The sequence below is a fragment of the Littorina saxatilis genome, linkage group LG15 (genome assembly GCF_037325665.1).
Source record: "Littorina saxatilis isolate snail1 linkage group LG15, US_GU_Lsax_2.0, whole genome shotgun sequence".
NCBI classification, from domain to species: domain Eukaryota; kingdom Metazoa; phylum Mollusca; class Gastropoda; order Littorinimorpha; family Littorinidae; genus Littorina; species Littorina saxatilis.
In genome coordinates, this window is record NC_090259.1 from 14,411,147 (window position 1) to 14,434,848 (window position 23,702).

The 23,702-nt window shown below is 44.2% G+C and overlaps 1 protein-coding gene across 1 annotated transcript in view; it reads right to left on the reverse strand.

Annotated features, from left to right (window-relative positions):
* LOC138948639 (signal transducer and activator of transcription 3-like) overlaps positions 1-23,702 on the reverse strand; it is a 53,581-nt gene that overhangs the window by 25,151 nt on the left and 4,728 nt on the right. The window contains exons 3-9 of the mRNA XM_070320209.1: positions 23,535-23,682; positions 22,810-22,902; positions 20,438-20,527; positions 19,299-19,368; positions 11,266-11,342; positions 9,226-9,380; positions 8,430-8,606 (exon numbers count right to left, since the gene is read on the reverse strand). Coding sequence (XP_070176310.1) covers positions 8,430-8,606; positions 9,226-9,380; positions 11,266-11,342; positions 19,299-19,368; positions 20,438-20,527; positions 22,810-22,902; positions 23,535-23,682 — 810 coding nt within the window. The remainder of the gene's footprint in view (positions 1-8,429; positions 8,607-9,225; positions 9,381-11,265; positions 11,343-19,298; positions 19,369-20,437; positions 20,528-22,809; positions 22,903-23,534; positions 23,683-23,702) is intronic.

A 23,702-nucleotide genomic window follows, 5' to 3' on the forward strand; every position in this document is an offset into this window, starting at 1 on the left:
CACCACGTGAGCGCCGGCATCCGGAATAATCATTCGAGACTTCTCAAAAACCCTTAGGAAATTAAGTAGCGGGAATGGATGGGAGGGTATTAACTATGAGAATTGGATAAGTATATTAATCAAATGAAATTACATATTCTTACCCCAATTCTCATAAATGCAGATTGCTCCTAAAGGCGGAGGGAACTTACTTATGTCCCTGAGAGAACCTGTCCTGCAGAAACTAACGAGGGCAAGGAAATTGCCCCATCAAGTTAAGAGCAGGAGATGTCCAGGAGGTAAAAAATTAATGAACACGTCGTCATCAGACCTCCAAAGAGCTGTTGGCAAAACTTCGCATAGGCGACAGGAACACCACCAGCGAGAGAAGAACCCCAGGCTCTGGACTCCTGTACACCTGTAAAGGAACAGAGAGAGCTGACTAAACGCCCCCCGCCCCCATGTGTTCAATAATTAAGCCACCACTCATAGGACTGTCCTATGAAAGTAGCAACACCTCTCGTGAGAGTCAATAAAGAGTAGCCTCTTTCACTTATAGTGTAAAGAGATAAGAACATGAGCTTTTGGCTCTTAGTTCCAATTGACTGAGCGCAAATCAAAAAAGGATTTAAAAAAACTCTAACCAGACAGTTAGAAAATCCAAACCGCCCGGAGCAAGAATCCTCCCGAGAGGAGGAAATTAAACACCAGAGGAGATTGACCAGGTTTCTGACTCAAGGAAATCTGGCGGAAAAACCATGAAAAAACGGAACTATAAGCTCCAAGGCTACAACTTCCGGTAAACCCCAACAATGCATGTGCCTCACTGCCCTTCGGGGCTGAGGCCCAGAGTAAGATTAGAACAAAGTCCTACGCGTTAAACAAGGGGACGCCTCTAAACCTCTAAAAACAAGGTCCTTTGATAATGCCCGCAAAAGCGCCATGAACATCAGAAGGGAGGCCTATTTGTTTCAAAGTAGCTGAGATAGCCAAGACGCCGGAACCTCCAAGAAGAGGCCAAGCTGCCCAGAGCCAAAAAGAAACAGAGGTGATTAACCACCTGGCTTGAGAGAGGGGCGCTAAGGAGTTGCACCCCCGCTCTATACGCCAATTGGCCAAGGAGGCCAATGAGGGGCATACACAGAGAAAGTGGAGGACCTATGTGCTTCATGCATCAAGACCAGAGTCAAAACCCCCGATCTGTAACACAAACAGTACAACCTCCAGCCCTGTATGCAGATGGCCCAACCCGTGTGCAAGCCCTGAGAGGTCCTGCTGAAAGAGTCGGCCAGATTATAGAGCCGGCCGGGGAGAAATTCCCCTTTCTTTATTTCTTTATTTGGTGTTTAACGTCATTTTCAACCACGAAGGTTATATCGCGACGGGGAAAGGGGGGAGATGGGATAGAGCCACTTGTCAATTGTTTCTTGTTCACAAAAGCACTAATCAAAAATTTGCTCCAGGGGCTTGCAACGTAGTACAATATATTACCTTATTGGGAGAATGCAAGTTTCCAGTACAAAGGACTTAACATTTCTTACATACTGCTTGACTAAAATCTTTACAAAAATTGACTATATTCTATACAAGAAACACTTAACAAGGGTAAAAGGAGAAACAGAATCCGTTAGTCGCCTCTTACGACATGCTGGGGAGCATCGGGTAAATTCTTCCCCCTAACCCGCGGGGGGTAGAAATTCCCCTGAGAAATTGATTTAGTGTGAAAGAAACCAAATCAGAATCCCGTAAACTCTGTCTGACAGGGAGTGAGAACTTGCTCCTCCCTGCTAGTTCACATAGGAAGCAACAGAAGTATTGTCCGTATGCAACCGGACATGCCTGTATATAGCCAAAAAGAAAGGCTAGTAGACTGAGAGCTACTGCTCCTAACTCCAGGCAATTGAGATGCCCAAGGAGTTGAGTCTACATCCACAGCCTCAAGACTGTAATTGCCAAAGTAGGCTCCCATCCAGACAGAGACGCATCCATGAAGCGGTCTAAGTCTGGGGGGGGGGAACAAAGCTAGGGAAAACGCCCTGAGCGATCCAATTGGATTCCAGCCACCTACTCGCGTGGAGGAACCCACCCTGGAGGAGGACCCTCTTGTCCCAGACCTGTGAGGCCGAGTCCCAAAGAGACTTGAGGAAAGACTAGAGGGCCAGCATAGCCATCGATTCCGTCTGACCGAGGATCAAGGCTAAGGACCTCGCAGAGGTCTGCTCTCGTGCCAGTCTGGCAGTGATAAGAGCCTAAAGCCTCTCTATTCTCTCCTGTGAAGGACGAACCTTCCAAGAGACAGTGACTCAATGGCATGCCCGGGTAAAAATCCTGGGATGGGGACAGCTCAGATTTTGCCTGGTTTACTGAGAATGCCAGACAAAAAGTCTGGTTCAACACCATCTGAAAGTGCAGCTGGCAAGCTGATTGACTCTGATAAAAGATCAACCAGTCCCCGAGGTCGTCCAGAGACGAATAGCTCTCCAGAAACGAAGCCACTTCCTGTCTGCAGGAACGCATAAGGAAGGCTCCTGTGAGAGCACAGAGGAAAATCTCAGCCAAAGCTGATACCTCTAGACCATGCCGTCCCACCTCCTCCGGAGAGGGAGGAGACACTGAACGAAACACCCACTTTGTGACCGGGAGCGCATCAATGCGCTGCTACTTGTCCATGAAGGAAGGGCAAGACTGAGGCTTCTGAGTAGGTTTTAACAAACCCGAAAAAAGCCTGACCCTTGCTTCCTGTAACCGGAGTGAAATCAAACCCCTTGAAAAGAAGGAGATCACACCTGGTGAAGACAGTGTGGGCATGGAACATCACTGACGAACTCATCTGCTCGGTGATGACGCTAGCCAGAGCTGCCAGCAGCATGGTTACGGCCCTATCCGAGGCATCCTCCCTAAACCAGGGAGGATAAGATGGCTCGTATGAGAGCACAGAGGAGAGTCTCAGCAAAAGCAGATAACACTAGACCATGCCGTCCCACCTCCTCCAGAGAGGAGAGGGAGGAATAACATCACGAAACCGCACGTTCCCTGTGGTCTATTTGTGAAGCCAGGAGACTAGTTCCGGCGGAGCGGAAAAACTAGCCCTTGGCAACGAAAATGTCTGGATCAGATCCTGAGACTTGACATTCCAACCTTTTGTTTGTTTGCTTAACGCCCAGCCGACCACGAAGGGCCATATCAGGGCGGTGCTGCTTTGACATATAACGTGCGCCACACACAAGACAGAAGTCGCATTCCAACCTATCTTCTTCCACACTAAAAGTGAGAACGAAGCATCCTGAAACCCAGAAGCCAGCCACTGGCTAACAGAAGGAGGAGCAGGACCATGCGCATGAAGCAGCGGAAAAGGTGTAGGCTGAAGACCACTACCCTGGGGTGCGGGTCAAGCCAAGAGCTGCGACATGTGGTAGGCAATCACCGGAGACTCGGCAAATTGAAACGATTGTGAGTAAGCCCGTGTAAACACAAAGTCATCCGCGGAAGAGGGAGGAAGGGAGACACCCTGCTCTGAATCCGCCACCCCATCCGGGAAAAGGTAAGCTGCCCCAGCAACCGCTTTTTGCATAGCAAGCCTACAAGCAGGAGGCAGCGCTACACACTCTCCCTCCTCAACCGATGAGTCCGAATCCCGACCAGCCGTTGTGTCAAAACACAAAAGGAGGGGAGACGGGAGAGGCAGCGTACTAAAACTCCTGCTGATAACACCGCCAAGAGTGAGAGTGAAAAGCGTGATCAGTCTCTGCCTGCCAACCCAAACCGCCCACCTGATGTGAGGGTTTGTTTGTTTGTTTGTTTGCTTAACGCCCAGCCGACCACGAAGGGCCATATCAGGGCGGTGCTGCTTTGACATTTAACGTGCGCCACACACAAGACAGAAGTCGCAGCACAGGCTTCATGTCTCACCCAGTCACATTATTCTGACACCGGACCAACCAGTCCTAGCACTAACCCCATAATGCCAGACGCCAGGCGGAGCAGCCACTAGATTGCCAATTTTAAAGTCTTAGGTATGACCCGGCCGGGGTTCGAACCCACGACCTCCCGATCACGGGGCGAATGCCTTACCACTAGGCCAACCGTGCCGGTCTGACGTGAGGGGAGAGAGGGGTTGGTAGTTGGCACTGCGCCCTGCCGAGAAGGAGGGAGAGTGGGGGTACGAGACAAAGCCAAGCCCGGCCAGCCGTACCCCACCCGCTGTGCGAGAGAAGCATCCCAGTGCTGAGAACCAGTCTGCCTGGTTTGAGCCACGCCGCGCCACGAGTGGGGAGGGGGGTGGTTCGTCACAGCAGTAACCCCTGGAGGGGGGAAAGACTGAATGAAAAACGCAACCGTAAACGGCCGTCCCCCACTCGTCCACCTGCTGACGTCCTGTAGCCCCACCGCTCACCCACCCCGAGGAGGGGGGGTGACGGATGCTGGCTGAGGACAATGACCACTGGCAAGGAGATACTGTAGTCCGAGTCCCCACAATCCATTGTGTCAGAACACAAAGAAAGGGAGACTGGAGAGTTAAGAGCATGTTCTGTCTCCGCCTGCCACCGCCACCGCTCACCTACCCCAAGAGGGTAGAGGGGTAGGCAGCCGGCACAGCACCCTGCCGAGAACAAAGCAGAGCAAAGCTCATTGTTCCCCGACCGCTGTGCGAGATACCCTGCCGAGAACAAAGGAGAGCCAAGCTCATTGTTCCCCGACCGCTGTGCGAGATACCCTGCCGAGAACAAAGGAGAGCCAAGCTCATTGTTCCCCGACCGCTGTGCGAGATACCCTGCCGAGAACAAAGGAGAGCCGAGCTCATTGTTCCCCAACCGCTGTGCGAGAGACTGGCCCCAGCCGCCAAAACCGGTCTGACCAGTGCGGGCAGCTAACACAGCCTCCTGCCCCAAATGGGGCAGAGGAGGAGTATGTAACGTAGCCTGGAAAGGCCGTACGTGGCACCCCCGCTGTGATGACTGGGTTGAGCCACGCCGCGCCCCAGATGGGGAGGGGGGTGGCTCGTCACAGCAGTAAACCCCTGGAGGGGGAAGAGACGGGATGAGAGACACAACCGTAAACGGACGACACCCACCCGTCCACCTGCTGGCGTCCAGTAGTCCCACCGCCCACCCACCCCGAGGGGGGGGGCGGTTGCCGGGCAAGGACAATAGAGGCATAGACTGAGAAGACAGTCCAACAGCGCCCACCCGATCCCGCCCAGAGGGCGGGAAAGGGTGGGACGCCGTCACAGCCCCCACCCGATCCTGCCCAGCGGGCGGGAAAGGGTGGGCCACTGACACAGCCCCCTGCCCCCATTGAGGCAGAGTGGGAACCAGCCCAGGCTGTGACTTACCGTGCCCCCCCACTCCCCCTTCAAAACGGTAAGGGGGCTGCATGCCCAACTCAGCTGTGCTAAAAGCAAGGAGAGCGGGCAGAGACAGGCGGGGAGCAGGCCCCCTCTCCCAACGGAGAGAGTGCTCGTGAACAACCCAGTACTACCAGAGGCAGAAAGGGTTGAACCAAACTGGCCATTTGCACCAGACCACGGTGTGAAGCAGGAACACCCCTCCCCCCCCCATCCCCCAACACACTGAGAAATACTAGAGGGAATCAGAGTGGTCAGAGGCAGGTAGGAAGCGGGCCCTCCTCCCGAAAGGAGAGGGTGCTCGCGAACAACCCAGAGCCACCAGAAGCAAAAAAGGGCTGAACCGAACTGGCCATTTGCACCAGACCACGATGTGAAGCTGCCAAGGAGTACACCGCCACAGTGGGCGGGCCGATCGTGCCTGAAACAGCTGAGAAATAAACACATATTTCATCGTTAAGTCCCCCGAAAGTGGAAGACACTGACTGGTTCTCCTTAAGAGGAGAGGAGGGCTGGGAAGAAAAAACGAAACCTTATCCGCACGAAAAGCTACAACAAAAGCAGTACTACTCGAAGGGTCGACGACCCGCACAGAGGTTTCTAAAAAGGGCTAACAGCCTTATTCACTTCCTGCCTAGCCATAAGTTACTGCTTGCTATCGGCCATCTTAAAACTGGGCGAAATCGTAGTCCACCAGAAAAGTACATTTCTGAAGCGGCTGTAAACAAGCAGCTAACAAACAACAATTCAATTCAATAAAAAGGGCAGGTCTCACCAAAAGAAAGGCGAACAGGTAAAGGCCCCCCCAAGCCCATAAAGTCACAAAGACAAGGGCTAGGGAAAGCCAAGTGAGCAGACGAATTCCGCATGTCTGAAGTGTGTCGTCGAAAGTCTCGAATGATTATTCCGGATGCCGGCACTCACGTGGTGCGCGGTGGGTTATGGGTAACCAGGTGGGACAGGGAATAGCAACGGCTATGGCGTCTGTTTTTAGCTTGGTTACCACCCTTGCAAGGGCAGGTAATTTGAGTAGTTTTTCGACATCTAGCATGTGAGATTGAAGTCAATGCATTTATGAGAATTGGGGTAAGAATATCAATCAATCAATCAATAGGAGGCTTATATCGCGCATATTCCGTGGGTAGTTCTAGGCGCTCTGCAATGATGCCGTGTGAGATGAAATTTTATACGGCCAGAATATGTAATTTAATCAATTTTTAAAACTGACTCAGAATCTCACTATAAAAAAAACAATTTGAAAAAAATCAGGTGAACTGCTCCCTGACTCAATATGATCTTTGCTTTGATGACAATGGACAGCTTCAATTAGACGATCACCTACTGATCTCTGTGATCCATGCTGCCTAAGTATGCAGATAACTTGCTTGGCCTATGAGGTTGTGTTACTTATATTGTGTGTGTCATTTGTGCTTTCACGTATTTCCCTCCCTGTTTAAGGATGATGATGATGTTGTTTTTGTCATCATCATCATCATCATCATCATCATCATGACAAAAACAACAAAGACTGAACGATGAGCAAGACGACAGCAAAGATATGTCACACTGACTGTGGATGATGATGATGTGGACTGTGGACAAAAACTGAGGATAATGATAACGACGACGACAATGTTGATAATTGTAACTGCAGTCGACACTACTATCACTGCAGCAGTATACCTGCAATGTCAGCCCCCCCCCCCCCCCCACCTTTCTGTCCCTTTGACTATCACTTTGAACAAAATGTACCTGTCATGACAGGCCACCTGCACTGCAGGGACACTTTAAGCTGGTCCCAAGGGTGTCCTTTCATCGCAGGTATATAAGACCCCCTCCCTCTCAGATTTCAGACTTCACGGACTAAGCCTTTTGAGAATTCTTATTCATAACATCTGAAAATTAACCTCCATTTTAAGACTAAGTCTTTTGAGAATTCTTATTCATAACATCTGTAAATTAACCTCCATTTTAAGACTAAGTCTTTTGAAAATTCTTATTCATAACATCTGTAAAGTAACCTCCATTTTAAGATTACCGTACTTTCCGGGTCATAAGGCGCGACTTTTTTCCTCGAGTTCGACCCCTGCGTCTTGTATAACGAAGCGCCTAATCCGTGTATGAAATACGAAAAAAATCAAAGAGACCGCTTGAGTACCAGTCAAACAACTTGTGATAATGCATGTTTCAGCTACTAGGTACTGCCCTGCCTTTGATCTGGCCGCACTCACAGATTTCCACTCTGTTAAACTCGGTCACTGACCGGTCACTGACCCCGATGCAGGAAGTGTTTCCTCTCTAAGATATGACAGGGGAACCACCTCTCATGGCAAAAACTGGGTCATTGACCCCTGGGAAGAAGGTCATGTCTTTTAACAAGGCCACCCAGCTATCACAATGCCTTTGATCTGGCCGCACACACAGAGCACACATATTTTCACTCAGTTAAAGTCGGTCACTGACCGGTCACTGACCCCGATGCAGGAAGTGTTTCCTCTCTCAGATATGACAGGGGAACCACCTCTCATGGCAAAAACTGGGTCATTTTGGTGCGCCCTATGGCCCCCTGCGTCCAATGGGTGACTGGATTACAATTTTTTTTAAAAAGAAGGGGGTGCGTCTTAGATAACGAAGCGCCTTGTCACCCGGAAAGTACGGTAAGCCTTTTGAGAATTCTTATTCATAACATCTGTAAATTAACCTCCATTTTAAGACTAAGCCTTTTTAGGCCAATTTTTTTCAGATTTCCGTAGGTCTTAAAAGGGGGTATTCTTCAGTACGTTTGTTTGTTTGTTTGTTTGCTTAACGCCCAGCCGACCACGAAGGGCCATATCAGGGCGGTGCTGCTTTGACATATAACGTGCGCCACACACAAGACAGAAGTTGCAGCACAGGCTTCATGTCTCACCCAGTCACATTATTCTGACACCGGACCAACCAGTCCTAGCACTAACCCCATAATGCCAGACGCCAGGCGGAGCAGCCACGAGATTGCCAATTTTAAAGTCTTAGGTATGACCCGGCCGGGGTTCGAACCCACAACCTCCCGATCATGGGGAGGACGCCTTACCACTAGGCCACCGTGCCGGTCTTCTTCTGTACGTACATTTCAACGATTCTGCGAAGGATGTCTTTGAGTGCGTTGTTAAAGCGGCTGCTGATGGCAGGGGTGGGGATGTTGGACATCATCATAGATTTCTCCCTCATGGAATCCATGGCCTGGAGCTCAGGGCTGACGGCACATTTCAACAGGTTGTTGACGCAGAAACACACCTGTTCACACCTGCACACAATTGATACCAGCTGATAAAAAGACGTGTCCCGTTCAAGCTGATTCAGGTACATTTCAAGAAGTTCATGATAACAAGTCACAGAAAACATGCATTTACGCTTGCACTTACGCAAGCATACACACACACACATACTTCATCACAGCTGTCAGACATCATATAATTTTTGGTACCAGTGGTTAAACACTTACCTCCACCCATTTATCCATTATTTATTTATTTTTATTTTAATTCCTTCCCTCCCAAGTCTTTCTTTTGGTCATTCTCTCTTCCTTACTGGCAATGCTGATGTTTTAGTAAACTACAACTTCCGATCTCCCAGGTCAACTTATGTGCAGACCTGCTAGTGGCTTATCCCCCTTCGTGTGTACACGCAAGCACAAGACCAAGTGCGCACGGAAAAGATCCTGTAATCCATGTCAGAGTTCGGTGGGTTATAGAAACACGAAAATACCAAGCATGCATCCTCCGAAAGCGGCGTATGGCTGCCTAAATGGCGGGGTAAAAACGGTCATACATGTAAACCCCCACTCGTGCAAAAAACATGAGTGTACGTGGGAATTTCAGCCCATGAACGCAGAAAAAGAAGAAGAAACTACAACTAATACTCACAAGTTCTCCACATAACGCATATCTTCCATGCCTTCTGATTTTCTGTACACACTGCGATACATCTGTTCAGTCTTCCATCGCTGAATGTGCCATGGCAGGGCTGCCAGGACCACATCCAGATCCTCGACCACCGACTTCGTCTTTAGGTCCAAGTCCTTCAAAAATTAAACACATTTTCAAACTATAATTTGTCTTTGTCTTTAGGTCCATAAGTCCTTAGATAATCCAACACATTTTATAGATGAACAGCATGAACTTCAAAACAGATTCCGACAGCACTTTTCAAACTGTAATTTGTCTTTGTCTTTAGGTCCAAGTTCGAACCCACGACCTCCCGATCACGGGGCGGACGCCTTACCACTAGGCCAACCGTGCCGGTGACAGAGAGAGAGAGAGAGGAAAGAGAAAGAGAGATCAAATCAAATCAAATCAAATCAAATTTTATTTTTCGAGGGTTGTGGCATAAGCAATACAACGAGCTTTTTTTCAACCAGCCCTCGCCCAGAGAGGGGACTAATCTAATCACATATTTACACGGATATTAACGTAGAAAAAAAAGGTAGAGAAAAACAACAACATATGAATATTTACACATTACATATTATACACAAATATAAAGCGTCGTATATGTAACGTAGTGAAAACAACGCTGAATACACATGCATGAGTAAATGTGTTATTAAAGCTTTGAGTGTTTTTGTGTGGATATAATGAACACTGATGCTTTGGACAAATGAAAATATAACCAAACGAAGTCTTCCATCACTGTGATCTTTCGTAATTTAACATTAAATACAGTGAAAGGTGTTTTTTGAAAGTATTGAGACTCATTGGGACTCTCACAAATTCCGGGAGAGAATTCCACAGGACGCTACCAGAATAGGCTATGCTTGATTTGAAGAGATCTATCCTTGGAATTGGGACGTTAAACTTTCGGTTTGGTTTGACTTAAAGTTTGCAACGAAAGTTCGTGGTGCACGGCCGGAAAGTATTTTGTGAAGGAGCACGCCTTCATTTAATTTAAATCTTTCTTTTAGTGGGAGAATCTGAAGTTTCTTATAATCATCAAATACAAGACTGGATTGTTTCAGTAAAATTAGTTTCAGCGCTCGCCTATGTAAACTATACAATGGGTTTAAAATATTAGCACTGGCAGAGTCCCAGATGGTTGAACAATAATCTGTGATGGTTTGGTTTGTATATATGCGTTAAAGTATAATAACCTTGAGTGCTGATCTAGAAAGTGTTTAATTCTATTTAACTGATATATTTTTCTCGACATTGTTTTACATACCGACCGAACATGATGGGCCCAAGACAAATTATTATCGATATTTACTCCCAAAACTTTATGATCTCCTACCTCCTCTATTGCGTCGTTACCAATTAATATGGAATGAGGATTATTTCGTATGTTTTGTCTCTTTAATGTCTTGTTGTTATTAACATGTATTTGGTCTTTTTAGGGTGAAGACTCATGTGGTTATACTCCGTCCAATGAATGAGATCATCTACACTGTTCTGCAACGATGAATAAACTAAATTGTCTAATTTTTTATCAGTAGTGTGTAGGGTCGTATCGTCAGCAAAGAGTTCGCAGTCATCATTAATACTAAGAGGAAGATCATTAATATACAGGGAAAAGAGTAGTGGTCCAAGGACAGAACCCTGGGGAACCCCGTATAACACAGGTCTTTTGCTGGATACGGTTGAATTAACGCAGACAGACTGCTCTCGCCCGGCTAAGAAAGAGGAGAGCAGGCATAAGATCCTGTAATCCATGTCAGAGTTCGGTGGGTTATAGAAACACGAAAATACCCAGCATGCTTCCTCAGAAAGCGGCGTATGGCTGCCTTATTGGCGGGGTAAAAACGGTCATACACGTAAAATTCCACTCGTGCAAAAACACGAGTGTACGTGGGAGTTTCAGCCCACGAACGCAGAAGAAGAAGAAGATTACTGCTAGCTAGCTTTCCACTGACAAATTGCAGTTATGTAAGTAATGTTTCTCATTCAAATGTTTTTAGTATGTTAGTTTACCTGTTTCAGGCGATAAAATACAAAGTGCGGTGATTTAATCATCTGGCCTGTCCCGAACACATCTCTTTGTTCTGTATCTGAAATACAAACAGGTTTTGGTCAAAGCAAAGAATAAAGCCGGTAAGTTAATGGGAATTCCCACGTGGATTTTTGCACACAAAATTGTGAGGAAAGTCGAAGTATGGCAGAAGGGGTTTATGTCGACTAAAAGTGGGTGCATTCTCTGTAGGCGTTTTTTCTGTATACAGGGAATTGCACCCGGGTGCTTTTCCTGTAGCGTTTCGCCAATCTCGCTGGGAGTCACGTGATGCTCATAGCCACATCAGTAAAATTTGATATTTGTTGATTCTTTTTTAAGGGGGGACAGGGTAGGCAAGCACTTTTTTTTTTTATTTTGGAAACAGCTTGCTGCTTGTTTGATTTTTGCAAGCAGAATAACCTAATTAAGGGAAACCATTTTAAATTTTGAGTGAAAAGCAATTTTTGGGATTTTTATTCACCAAAATGTGAAAAAAACGTTATAAAATGTGCTTTTTTTAAAATGTTGCAGTTTGTGAACCAGTGCATGTTTTGATCCAATTTTTCTTCTTTGCAGCAATATGTGTGTGTTTAATAATTCTGTGTATCGAAAAGCATTTCTAAGCAATATATTATTTTAATTTAGCATTTTCAGTTACCGGTTCAGTTCTGATAAGAAAAATACATGAGATCCTAACTGTCAGACTCATAAAAACCCAACCAATGCACTGAACTCTTATTCCATACACAGAACTGATGCTGTACAACTCATAAACAACATATACAAAAACTGAACAAATCCATCAAGCCTTTCAAAAGTTGCAACATTTTAATTGTAGCGTTTTGTCTGAAAATTACATTCAGAGAAAACAGCATTTTAAAGATTTGAACCAGTACATAAAAAAACCAGTAGCACAGTGCACCCTGAATTCATATGTTTTTATCAGAATGACCACTTTACTATATAGGGAGAAGGATTGGACAATCAAATTATCAGTATTTTTTTTATATACATCATATGAAAACAACCATCTTTGTTTGTACTGATATGAAAACATGAATCAGAACCAAACTGTCAGACTCATAAAAACACAAACTCGTATTCCATGCACAGAAATGATGCATAACAAACCATAAACAATCTTGACAAAAATGGAGCAAATCCGTCAAGCCATTCAAACGTTGCAACATATCAATTACAGCATTTTGTCTGAAAATTACATTTAGAAAACACCATTTAAAAGATTCCGACCCGTTCCTCAATAAACTAGTAGCACATGGCAGCCTGAATTCATATGTTTTTATCAGAATGACCGCTTTACCATGTAGGGAAAAGGATTAGACAGTCAAAGTATCAGGAATTTTTTTATAAATCATATGAAACAACCATCTTTGTTTGTACCGATATGAAATCATGAATCATAACCAAACTGTCAGACTCATAAAAACACAATGGATGAACTGAACTCTTATTCCATGCACAGAAATGATGCATAACAAACCATAAACAATCTTGACAAAAATGGAGCAAATCCGTCAAGCCATTCAAACGTTGCAACATATCAATTACAGCATTTTGTCTGAAAATTAAAAAAAAAAAAAAAAAAAAAAAAAAGATTCCGACCCATTCCTCAATAAACTAGTAGCACATGGCAGCCTGAATTCATATGTTTTTATCAGAATGACCGCTTTACCATGTAGGGAAAAGGATTAGACAGTCAAAGTATCAGGAATTTGTTTATACACCATATGAAACAACCCTCTTTGTTTGTACCGATATGAAATCATGAATCAGAACCAAACAGTCAGACTCATAAAAACACAGCGAATGAACTAAACTCCTGTTCCATGCACAGAACTTATGCATAACCAACCATAAACAATCTTTACAAAAATGAAGCAAATCCATCAAGCGTTTCAAACGTTGCAACATTTCAATTACAGCATTTAGTCTGAAAATTACATTGAGAAAACATTTTTATCAGAATGACCACTTTACCATGTAGGGAAAAGGCTTTGACAGTCAAAGTATCAGGAACTTTTTTTATACATCATAAAAACAATCATCTTTGTTTGTCACCGATATGAAATCATGAATCAGAACCAAACTATCACTCATAAAAGCACACGGGATGCTCTGAACTCTTATTCCACGCACAGAAATTATGCTTTACAGATCAATAACAACAACTACAAAAATTGAACAAATCCATCAAGACATTTTAAAGTTGCACCATTCTAATTGTAACATTTTGTCTGAAAATTACATTAATAGAAAACAGCATGTAAAAGATTCCAACCAGTACCTCAATAAACCATTAGCACAGTGCAGCCTGAATTCTTATGCTGTTATCAGAATAACCAGTTTACTATTAGTAGGGGAAAGTATTTGACAATCAAATTATCAAGGACTTGTTTGAACATCATATGAAAACAGGTTAAAGAAGTCATGTATCTGTGTCTGTGCGGTTACCTAAAAATTACCAGCACCATACTGAGGTTCCTCTAGAGCCTCAAGGTCTGCAGTGGCCTGCCTGTTGGCCACCTGCCTCTGTCTTCTGGCATCCATGTCTCTGATGTTGCTTTTTCTGTCTGCTTTCTTCATTCTTTCTTCATCTTCTCTCCTCATGCAGGCCATCTGAGCTTCCGTTGGTTCAGTTCCAAGGCACCTCATCCTCTCAGATGTAGCAGTGGCACCAGCATTAAACCTGGTAACAGCAATCTGAACCGAGCTAAGTAGCTTCTTGTGACCCACAAAGACCGTTTTGGGGCAATAAACCCAGATTAGATTGTTAATGCATTCATTCGCATTCTGTGTTGCTCCTGTTGTCATCCGATCCAGTAGGTTTTCATCGGTCATCCGTTCATAGATGGGAATCAGATGTTCGGCCACGTCTCTGGACAGGAAGGTGCTGATTGACGTACCGTCATGGGCTGGCTGAGGCAGTCCTAAAGCAGTGGCCTTGTTGAAGATACACCAGCTGTCTTCACCTGCAGGACATCTCTGGTGGTGAGGGTCTTCGTCTGTAGACATTGAGTGAAAAAGCGTCGCCCAAATCGCATCCTTCATGGCCCTTGAATTACCACAATTGCGCCGAATGGCACGACCATAGTAGGCTTGAAGCTTCGAAGCCTTGGCGTTTGTCAGACGACCTTGTCCCTTTCCACCCAACTTCCGTAGCTGAAGAAGTTTGCGCAGGGATGTTCCCATTCTTTTGTCAGCGTGGTTGACACAGTCCATCTTGGTGAGAGGATGGTCCTCACCGTAAGGATTTTCTCTCTGCAGCTGGCAGAATGTCGAAGAGTCACCATCACATACAACATTAACATAGCGAAATAAATGTTTCTCCATGGATCTTCCAAACATCCTTTTTGCTGCCTCTGGTTCCATGGCTTTTGAAGATCCGTTGAAATTGCAGTCACAGTCTGTGTGCTGGTCCAGCCAAGCTTGAAACGCAGGTGTTCCTTTGCCAAATTTGCTCTCGGCCAAAGCACAAGCTTGACAGTACTTGGAGAGGACTTCAAAATCCAGAATCAGCCCGGTCTGCACCTCTATGATCACGCCAACTCCATGCTTGGATGTGAAGCCGCGCTTTTGCCAAGTTCCATCGTAACTCACAGTGAGGTCGATTATTCTGTCATCATCGCCAAGGTCGTGGTGGGATTCTCTGACAGCTTCAGCAGCACTTTGCAGGTTCCTGTATGTTACATCATGACAAGCTAGCTCAACCTTCTTCTTGTGTGCTCGGTAGGTTTTCTCATTCATGCTGCTAAGTCCTAAAACTGAAGCAATTTTCTGCAAAGCCGAATGTCCCTTACCCAGTTCATGTACCAACATGGTCATAAGAGTGTTAATTTCAAATGGCACATCACCGCGTAAAGAGTTGCCAACACGAGGAGAAGAAAAAACAACTGCAGACTTGTAGGGACACTGTTTGCACTCCAGATGCAGGGCCTGTGCAAATCCTTGGGCAGGTGCAGCACCTTCTCTCATAACCAGACTGCCATCGGACAAACATTCACTACACGATACACCTTGCAGCAAAAGATTCAGCTGGTCAACGTTGACAAGTGCCCAACACCTGCCATCTGATTCAGGTTGCACAGTACCTGTGTCGATATCTGCTTGGGATGGGTTGGGAGAAGATGGACAAGTATCTGTTTGTGGTTGGTCAGACGATGGTAAAGCTGATGTTGACGCTGTGGAAGAGGGCGGTTCCAGAGTAGCCAACTTGCCCATCAGGTCGATTTTTCTCCTGGCTGCCACCACAGGCTGAGACCGGCTCTCCCCTTGCTCCAACCTAATAAATACACAAACACTGATTAATATTTGATAAAGCATTCTGTTGTTTCTTTTCGTTATAAGCTTACTACAATTAGCAGCAAATGTGAACACTTGTGCATTACATAATGGTCAACAAGTGCTTGTACTTTATTTGTGAACAAATGACCATGTCACAGGGGTTACAAGGGGGGCCAGTAAGTCAGAAAATCTCAACTGGCCCCAAACCCCTGAGCCAGCCGAAATTTGTTACAAGGCCCCCCCCCAAAAAAATATGTCTGTTTATGGTAACCCGACCGACCCTAGTTTTTAGGCCCAACCCTAATCTTTTTTTTTGGATCGTCTGAAAAAAAAAACTGCATCCAAAATAGAGCTGTTTGCGCTCAAACAGCAGACGACAGAAGGGAGGTAAGCTCAAAGTACTGTTAGGAGTAAAGGGTCGTCACTCGTGTTACTTCCTTTCAAAATGGATGCACGCAGTGGTGTTCGCCACCCGCTAGCCGTAAAGCTTGATAAATGTTGTCATGAAAAGGATGGGGTGAAAATTATCAGTACCTATCCAGCGAGTTTTAGTATCATTAACGTTTTTCATGACATTCATGCGGACTTTGACCCGAAACATTATGCCGCTCACGCCAAAGCTTCTACAGGAGAAAAAAAAAATGAAAAAAAAAATAATAAAATAAAATAAAATAAATTTAAAAAAAAAAATAAAAAAAAAGACCTACCGACCCTATTTTTTCACCCTATGTTACCGTAAACAGACCTATTTTTTTTGGCCCAACTGCCTCAGCAGCTCGTACCCACATACGTATGTGTGTGTTTGTCAAGCGACGTAAGACATACATTCATTTAATTTTAACAGTGATTCATAATAATGCAAACATGTGATTTTCACTACTTATTAATACCACAACCATGTACAAGACTTAATGACAACAAGGTTTATGTTTTGATATATACAATAATGAATAACTTTGGTTCAATACATAATTTTTTTTAAAAGCAGCCACAAAGGAGCAAAAGAAATCAAAACATAATTTACATCATGTCACACAAGCACACACTAAACCTCACGAGAAGTTACCTTCTATAAATATATATATACATACCCATCTATCACAAAATTTACATATATATCAAGTTGACTATGTAATATGAGTTACCACACAATCATAAACGCACACACTCACACAAGCGCATGTGCACACACAAACACACACTCATACACAGAAACTAATACTTAAACTAGCTAAATTATTTTAATTATTTTCTTTATAAATTAATTTATTTGTCACTACAGTATGTTTTTTTTTGTTTCTTGTGTTTTTGTCTGTGTAATTTGGTGTTATTGTTTGTTTGTTGTTGTTGTTTTTGAGTGTGTGTGTGTGTGTGTGTGATGGGGGGTGGATTAGATTGCCTAACTTAAACTGTTTGCAGTGATCTATATATGCTTTCGATTCAAAAGAGAGTTGCTGAGTTGCATCCCAATAATCCTTTCGTCAAACTCTTGATTTTTGTAGGTCAAGTGTACTAATTATTTTGGATAAATTTTTTTCTTCCTTAGTTGATGGAAAATATTTAAGTTAATATTGCTGTAAGTGAAAGGTTGGTCAGCCATGCTGGTGTAACCCAATTTTAGAGAACGGGATGCACGTCGAGTACTCCTACGGTCATAATCAGTAAAATAAAAAGAAGAAAAAAATCTGTCGTACATTGCTCACTATGCTGCTTCTCATTTTGACCCCAGACAAAACATAATGGTGACATGTTACACCATAGTAAGCTCTCAAGGACTGACCAGCAAAGAACAATAAAAGAGGGGTTGAGGTGTGAAGTCAAAACTACAGAGAGGCCGGAGGGAGGTGGTACACCACCCCTGCTGCCATAATATTTTTAGTATTTTGGAAAAACTATCAAGAAACCAGCAAACTATTTCAGACACAAACATTTAATCGTTTACCAGCAAACCCCAACGCATTCTTACAACAACAACAAAATAACAATGTACATTAAATAACTTTGTCAAACAAACAAGATCGAAAAGAGAAAGAAGCGAAACCCACCTCGTCGAGTCAAGAATGTCGTCTGCTTCGATACGATGTTCGTTCACTTCGCAGACCGCTTCGCAGTCTTGTTTTGCCCACCTACTGTTCACTGCTGCTTCATTCATCTTTCTGCGATGCTTCTTCCCACTATGCCGAATATTCCCAATGTTGGGGTTGTTCTCCATGGCTAAAAACGTTCGAAAATGCTGCTAAATCTGTGAAAAAAGTTGATGATTTGTTGACACCGGAGATCCACAAGAATTGTCAACTGCGCATGCGCCATATGCCTTTGACCTACATAGATTTGCATATGATTAGTTTCGGGGTTTCGGTTGGAACGGATTTTCTCTCTTTGTGCCTATCTCAACGGAAATTCCCCATCGATGATGACGTCACCATCTAAAGCGGAGATTTCCATACCGTTTGCACAGCGAAGAACCATGTCATGTACGCACGTTTTCGAGTACGGAGTATCCAAAGTATAGGTTTTTTATCGATTTTTTCGTAAAACACAGACAAAAACAACAAAACATAGGTTTGAAAATGGTTTTATTTTCATTCATACATGTCTAGAATGATAAAAACAGATGATGGAATGCATTCCAGGATGTTCAAAGGTGTGAAAAATGCAACAACCCCAAAAAGGTGTATGAGACCGAAAATAACTAATTTTGCCTACCCGGTCTGCCCTTAATTTTCTAAATGAGCTTCGATTCAGTGTTGTATTTTAAATAAAGAAATGAGAAAATCCATTAGGTCCTCCTGTTGAACCACAATTTGGATAGTCAAAAGGGAAGCAACGCTGTGGTGAGTTACGCGTTGGGCACGAGATTGAGTGGTATCGTACTTTCGAACAGAAAAAGCACCTGCATTCATTCCCTGTATACAGAAAAAATGCCTACAGGGAATGCACCCAGTTTTAGTCGACTTTGACCCCTTCTGCCCAAGTATCGAAAACAAAAAGCAATCGAACAAATGCCAAACACTCTTTATAAAAGATTAAGACTTGTCATTCAAACGAAGTGAAGATCCTGGTCATATGTTAGTTCATTTCTTTATGCCGCTATCTCTTTGCCTCACCCCGATCTGTCTTTCTCTATTTGTTTTTCTCGCTTTAATGTCAGTCAATCTATCTCTTTGTTCCTCTGTCACACACACACACAATATATATCTATATCTATATACGGCTTGTGTGTGTCTGTCTGTCTGTCTGTCTGTCACTTCGCGATGCACGGCCAAAGTTCTCGATGGATCTGCTTCAAATTTGGTGGGCATATTCAGGTAGACCCCGGACACAATCTGGTCGATGAAAATTTTCAACACGTGCTCTAAGCGCGGCGCGGTGAACCGATTTTGGTTTTTCTGTAGATCCATTTCCAGTAACTCTTCCTTATCTTCGCCAGTGTTTTGCGCGTTTATCTCCCTTCCTTTGTGTGGCGTCAATCACGTCAACACGTGCTCTAAGCCGGCGAACCGCCACGCTGCATACTCCGTCTTGCGATCATCCCGGCGAAGCCGGTGCGAACCGCCACGCTGCATACTCCGTCTCGCGATCCACCCGGCGAAGCGGGTAATCATCTAGTATATATATATGCCTGATCCTCTGTTAAACACACACACACACCTCAGACCACACATGACCCTCCCCCCACAACACACACAGTAGCAAATGAAAAACAGCATACCTCCTGCTTCAATGACTGGTTGCCATTTTTTCAATACAGCATGAGCAGTAGTAACAACCTGGGTGATTTTCTGAAACAATTTAAAACAAACAGTCAGAGTTACATCAGGCTTGTACCTCCACCAAGACAGGATTTTGTCAAACATTTGGGCTGTATGTGGCTGGGCTACATATACCCAGCAATTAATACACACATGCCATGTAAATGGCATATCTTATATAAGACCCCCTAAATGTTAATTAATTCCTTCTGATGAAAAAATGTACAACAGTGGAATCTGTCGATAACGACCACCCAATGGGATCCCCGAAGAGTTTTCCATAACTTCGACCACCTGTCCATAAAGACCACTTTGGGGTACACTACATTGGGGTGTGCACGTTAAAGATCCCACGATTGACAAAAGGGTCTTTCCTGGCAAAATTGTATAGGCATAGATAAAAAATGTCCACCAAATACCCGTGTGACTTGGAATAATAGGCCGTGAAAAGTAAATATTTGCCGTAATGGCTTGAGATTTACTGGCCGATGTGAATGCGTGATATATTGTGTAAAAAATTCCATCTCACACGGCAGAAATTAATATGTAAAGCGGTTAAAGAACGTGAAGCGCAATATAAATCTCCCATATAATAAATAATAATAGTCCCTCGGGTGGTCGTTAACAGAAACAAGACATATCTGTGGTGGCAAACAAGATCGTTTTACACAAGAAGGATGGAACACTGCACGTTATTTGTATTTTCGACCAACATTTTGAATTTAACACAGATATATAATTTATATAGCCTCTGTTCTCGGAGACTGTGCTTAGCTGTCCAGGTGAAAAATGACTGTTGAGATCTGTGTCAAAACATATTGTAAAATACCCAAACTATAAGTCTAAAACAGTAAAGAATGGTTTTAAGTTAGTGCTCTTCTGCCTACGAAACACATCCTGCGAATAAAAGCTTACAATTTCCATTTGTTATTGTCCAGGAAACAGAGGGAGGTAAGTGTTCTAAATATATAGACAACAACAGCAAGTGAGTGAGAGTTTCGCAGAACCACCTGAGAGAATACAATTAAGAAGCACTGAAATGCACAAACAATTTTCATCCTTCGTTCATTTAATTCTATGAAAGAGAGTGCCACTGTACCTCATCCAGATTCCGACAGTCTGTGATGCGTTTGTCGAGCTCATTAGCCGACATGGGCATGCAGGCTGTGACGTCATCCACGTTCATTGCCTGCAAACAGTAAGAAATAATTCATTAACACTTTCTACCCCACCTACGTTGACCAAGTTTTTTTTATAGCCGAGACCAGCTGTGCTGCAGCAGGTCACTCAGAATTGTAGTAACTGTGTAGTAACTATGTATCAACACGCTGGAATGCAGGCATTAGATGGACGTTACAAGAAGCAACTGAAGCTAACAGTCTGAGCGGATATATCTGTACCTGGTCAGATAGAGCCATATGAGTGGGTACGGATATATCCGTACCTGGAAGACAATGAGTTAAACCAAGAGCTGCATTCATGACAAGATCTACAAACAAAGTGAGCTACCATGCCGTACGACACTACTTTTTTCTGCTTTTTCTTGCATGCGTGCGTTCCTGTTTTCAAGCCCTGAGACTTTCTGTGTTTGTTTGTTTGTTTGCTTAACGCCCAGCCGACCACGAAGGGCCATAATCAGGGCGGTGCTGCTTTGACATATAACGTGCGCCACACACAAGACAGAAGTCGCAGCACCGGCTTCATGTCTCACCCAGTCACATTATTCTGACACCGGACCAACCAGTCCTAGCACTAACCCCATAATGCCAGACGCCAGGCGGAGCAGCCACTAGATTGCCAATTTTAAAGTCTTAGGTATGACCTGGCCGGGGTTCGAACCCACGACCTCCCGCTCACTGGGCGGACGCCTTACCACTAGGCCAACCGTGTTGCGGTAGACTTTCTGTGTGAACTTGGGATCTCTATCGTTCGCATGCGTGACTCCGATGAGAGTCTAGTCTGCACAAAGTTGACTCTGGGGAATAAATCCCCCGCCGAATGTGGGCGTTGAACCCTCACCGATAGTGACAAACTGGTTCTAAAGCCCGAGCGCCACTACCGACTGAGCTATCTCCCCGCACCAACACATACAGACAAACAACAGGGAGTGTGATTTACCCAGAATCAGCCTCCACTGGCACCTAAAAATGAAATGAAGCTCAGAAAAAACAGCATGGCTCAAAAACGATGATGCAAAAAGCCATTTTCTACGGATATGTTACTTTAGTGCAAAACAGATTCTGCATAGGGCCAAAAAAAAAAATAGGTCTGTTTACGGTAACATAGGCCAAAAAAATAGGGTCTGTAGGTCGGGATTTTTTTTCTTTTTTCTCCAAAAACCCATATTTTTACGTTATTTTGCCCAAAAAACAAGATTTTTTTTTTCCCCCCCCCAAATGCCAAAAAAAGTCTAGGGTCGCGCGAAAAAACTAGGGTCGGTCGGGTTACCGTAAACAGACCTATTTTTTTTTTTGGCCTAGAAGTTAATGGTACCTATGATGAGATAAACAATGAAAACCTATTCTAAATCAAACTAAATTTGAAAACAAAATGAAGACATTTTCTCCTGATTATCACTTTTTCAGCATTGTTTCATCAACAAAACAAACAAACAAAAACAAGGCAGTAAGTTAAGTACAATGCTTTCTGTCTTTTACTGGAGAGCATTTAGGGAGGGTGTGATAGTGTAATGACAAAAGATGTCCCTAATCGACGATGTTCGCAAGTAACTCTTTTGGGCTTGTATTGGGTGTTTGTTTGTTCGTTCATGGGCTGAAACTCCCACGGCTTTTACGTGTATGATCGTTTTTACCCCGCCATTTAGGCAGCCATACGCCGCTTTCGGAGGAAGCATGCTGGCCATTTTTGTGTTTCTATAACACACCGAACTCTGACATGGATGACAGGATCTTTTTTGTGCGCACTTGGTCTTGTGCTTGCGTGTACACACGGGGGTGTTCGGGCACCGAGGAGAGTCTGCACACAAAGTTGACTCTGAGAAATAAATCTCTTGCCGAACGTGGGGACGAACTCACGCTGACAGCGGCCAACTGGATACAAATCCAGCGCGCTACCGACTGAGCTACATCCCCGCCCTTATTGGGGGTGAAAGACAGATTAATACTCTTGCTTTTAGTGAGGTAAGCTTTCTTACATACATTGTGCTCCTTGTCGATAAATATGAAACCGAAGACGATATGGTCCCCTCGGACCAACAAAAAAGCTGGTCTGTCAACAAGCCACCAAACATCTTATAATGTTACGTAACCAAACATCAAGAAAGCTATATTAATGGAATGTTATATTTATAACAAAACAAAATGTAACGTTACGTTTTGTTATAAATATAACGTTCCAATAACACAGCTTTCTTCTTTTTTGATTCTGAATGTTGGAACACTGGCAGCCTATTTGTTTTTTAGGTTTTTAATCAATGGAGGTTCTTCAAACAGGTGTCAGTGTACCACTCACCTGAGTCATCATTTTGTCAGTCAGCCTGCCTTCCTGCTGCAGACAGTGGGACATGTCATAAACAAACTGCATTGGCTGAGCTGCGTATTTTTTCTGAAAACAGCGCATGCAATAAGCAAATTAATACAGTGGTACCTGTGATGAAAGGACACCAGCAAAGTAGGTCAGTCCATTGCAGATGACCTGTCATGACAGGTATACTGTGGTAAAGATAATTACAGCGTTACCTGCGATGAAAGGACACCCTTGGGACCAGCCAAAAGTGTCCCTACATTGCAGGTGGCCTTTCATGACAGGTATACTTTGGTAGAGATAATATAAAAAGGGACAAGAGAAGGTGTCCTTTTAAGGGAGGAGTCCTCTCATGGGAGGTTCTACACATCACAGGTACTGCTGTACACGCATCAGACAGCATCAACTGGAAGAGCTAGATGATATGCACTTGCATATGAAGGAAAGAGACAGACTTAGTCAAACAGACAGAGAGAGAAACACACATAGAGAGATAGAGAGAGAGAGAGAGAGAGAGAGAGAGAGAGAGAGAGAGAGAGAGAGAGAGAGAGAGAGAGTTAGTGGTCCCCAAGTTTATATTACCAAGTTAATAGACCAGGCGCTGGGGGTCCGCTGCTAAACTGCAGAGGACTAAAGACTTCATGGTAACCACTGACCTGACGATATATGACAGCCATGAAAATAGATCGTAGAAGAAAAAGAAGAATGGTTACCTTGAGTTGTGTTTCAATGTTCCGGATGGTCAACTCAAAGCCAGCCTGTACTTCCTTCGCTTTCAGCAGAGCCAAGGCTTCGTCCAGTAGTTTCTGGCTAAGTTTTGTCTGCTGCTCCGAGTTACCGCTGATATTTTCACCTTCCGACCTGAAAAAAACACTGTGAAC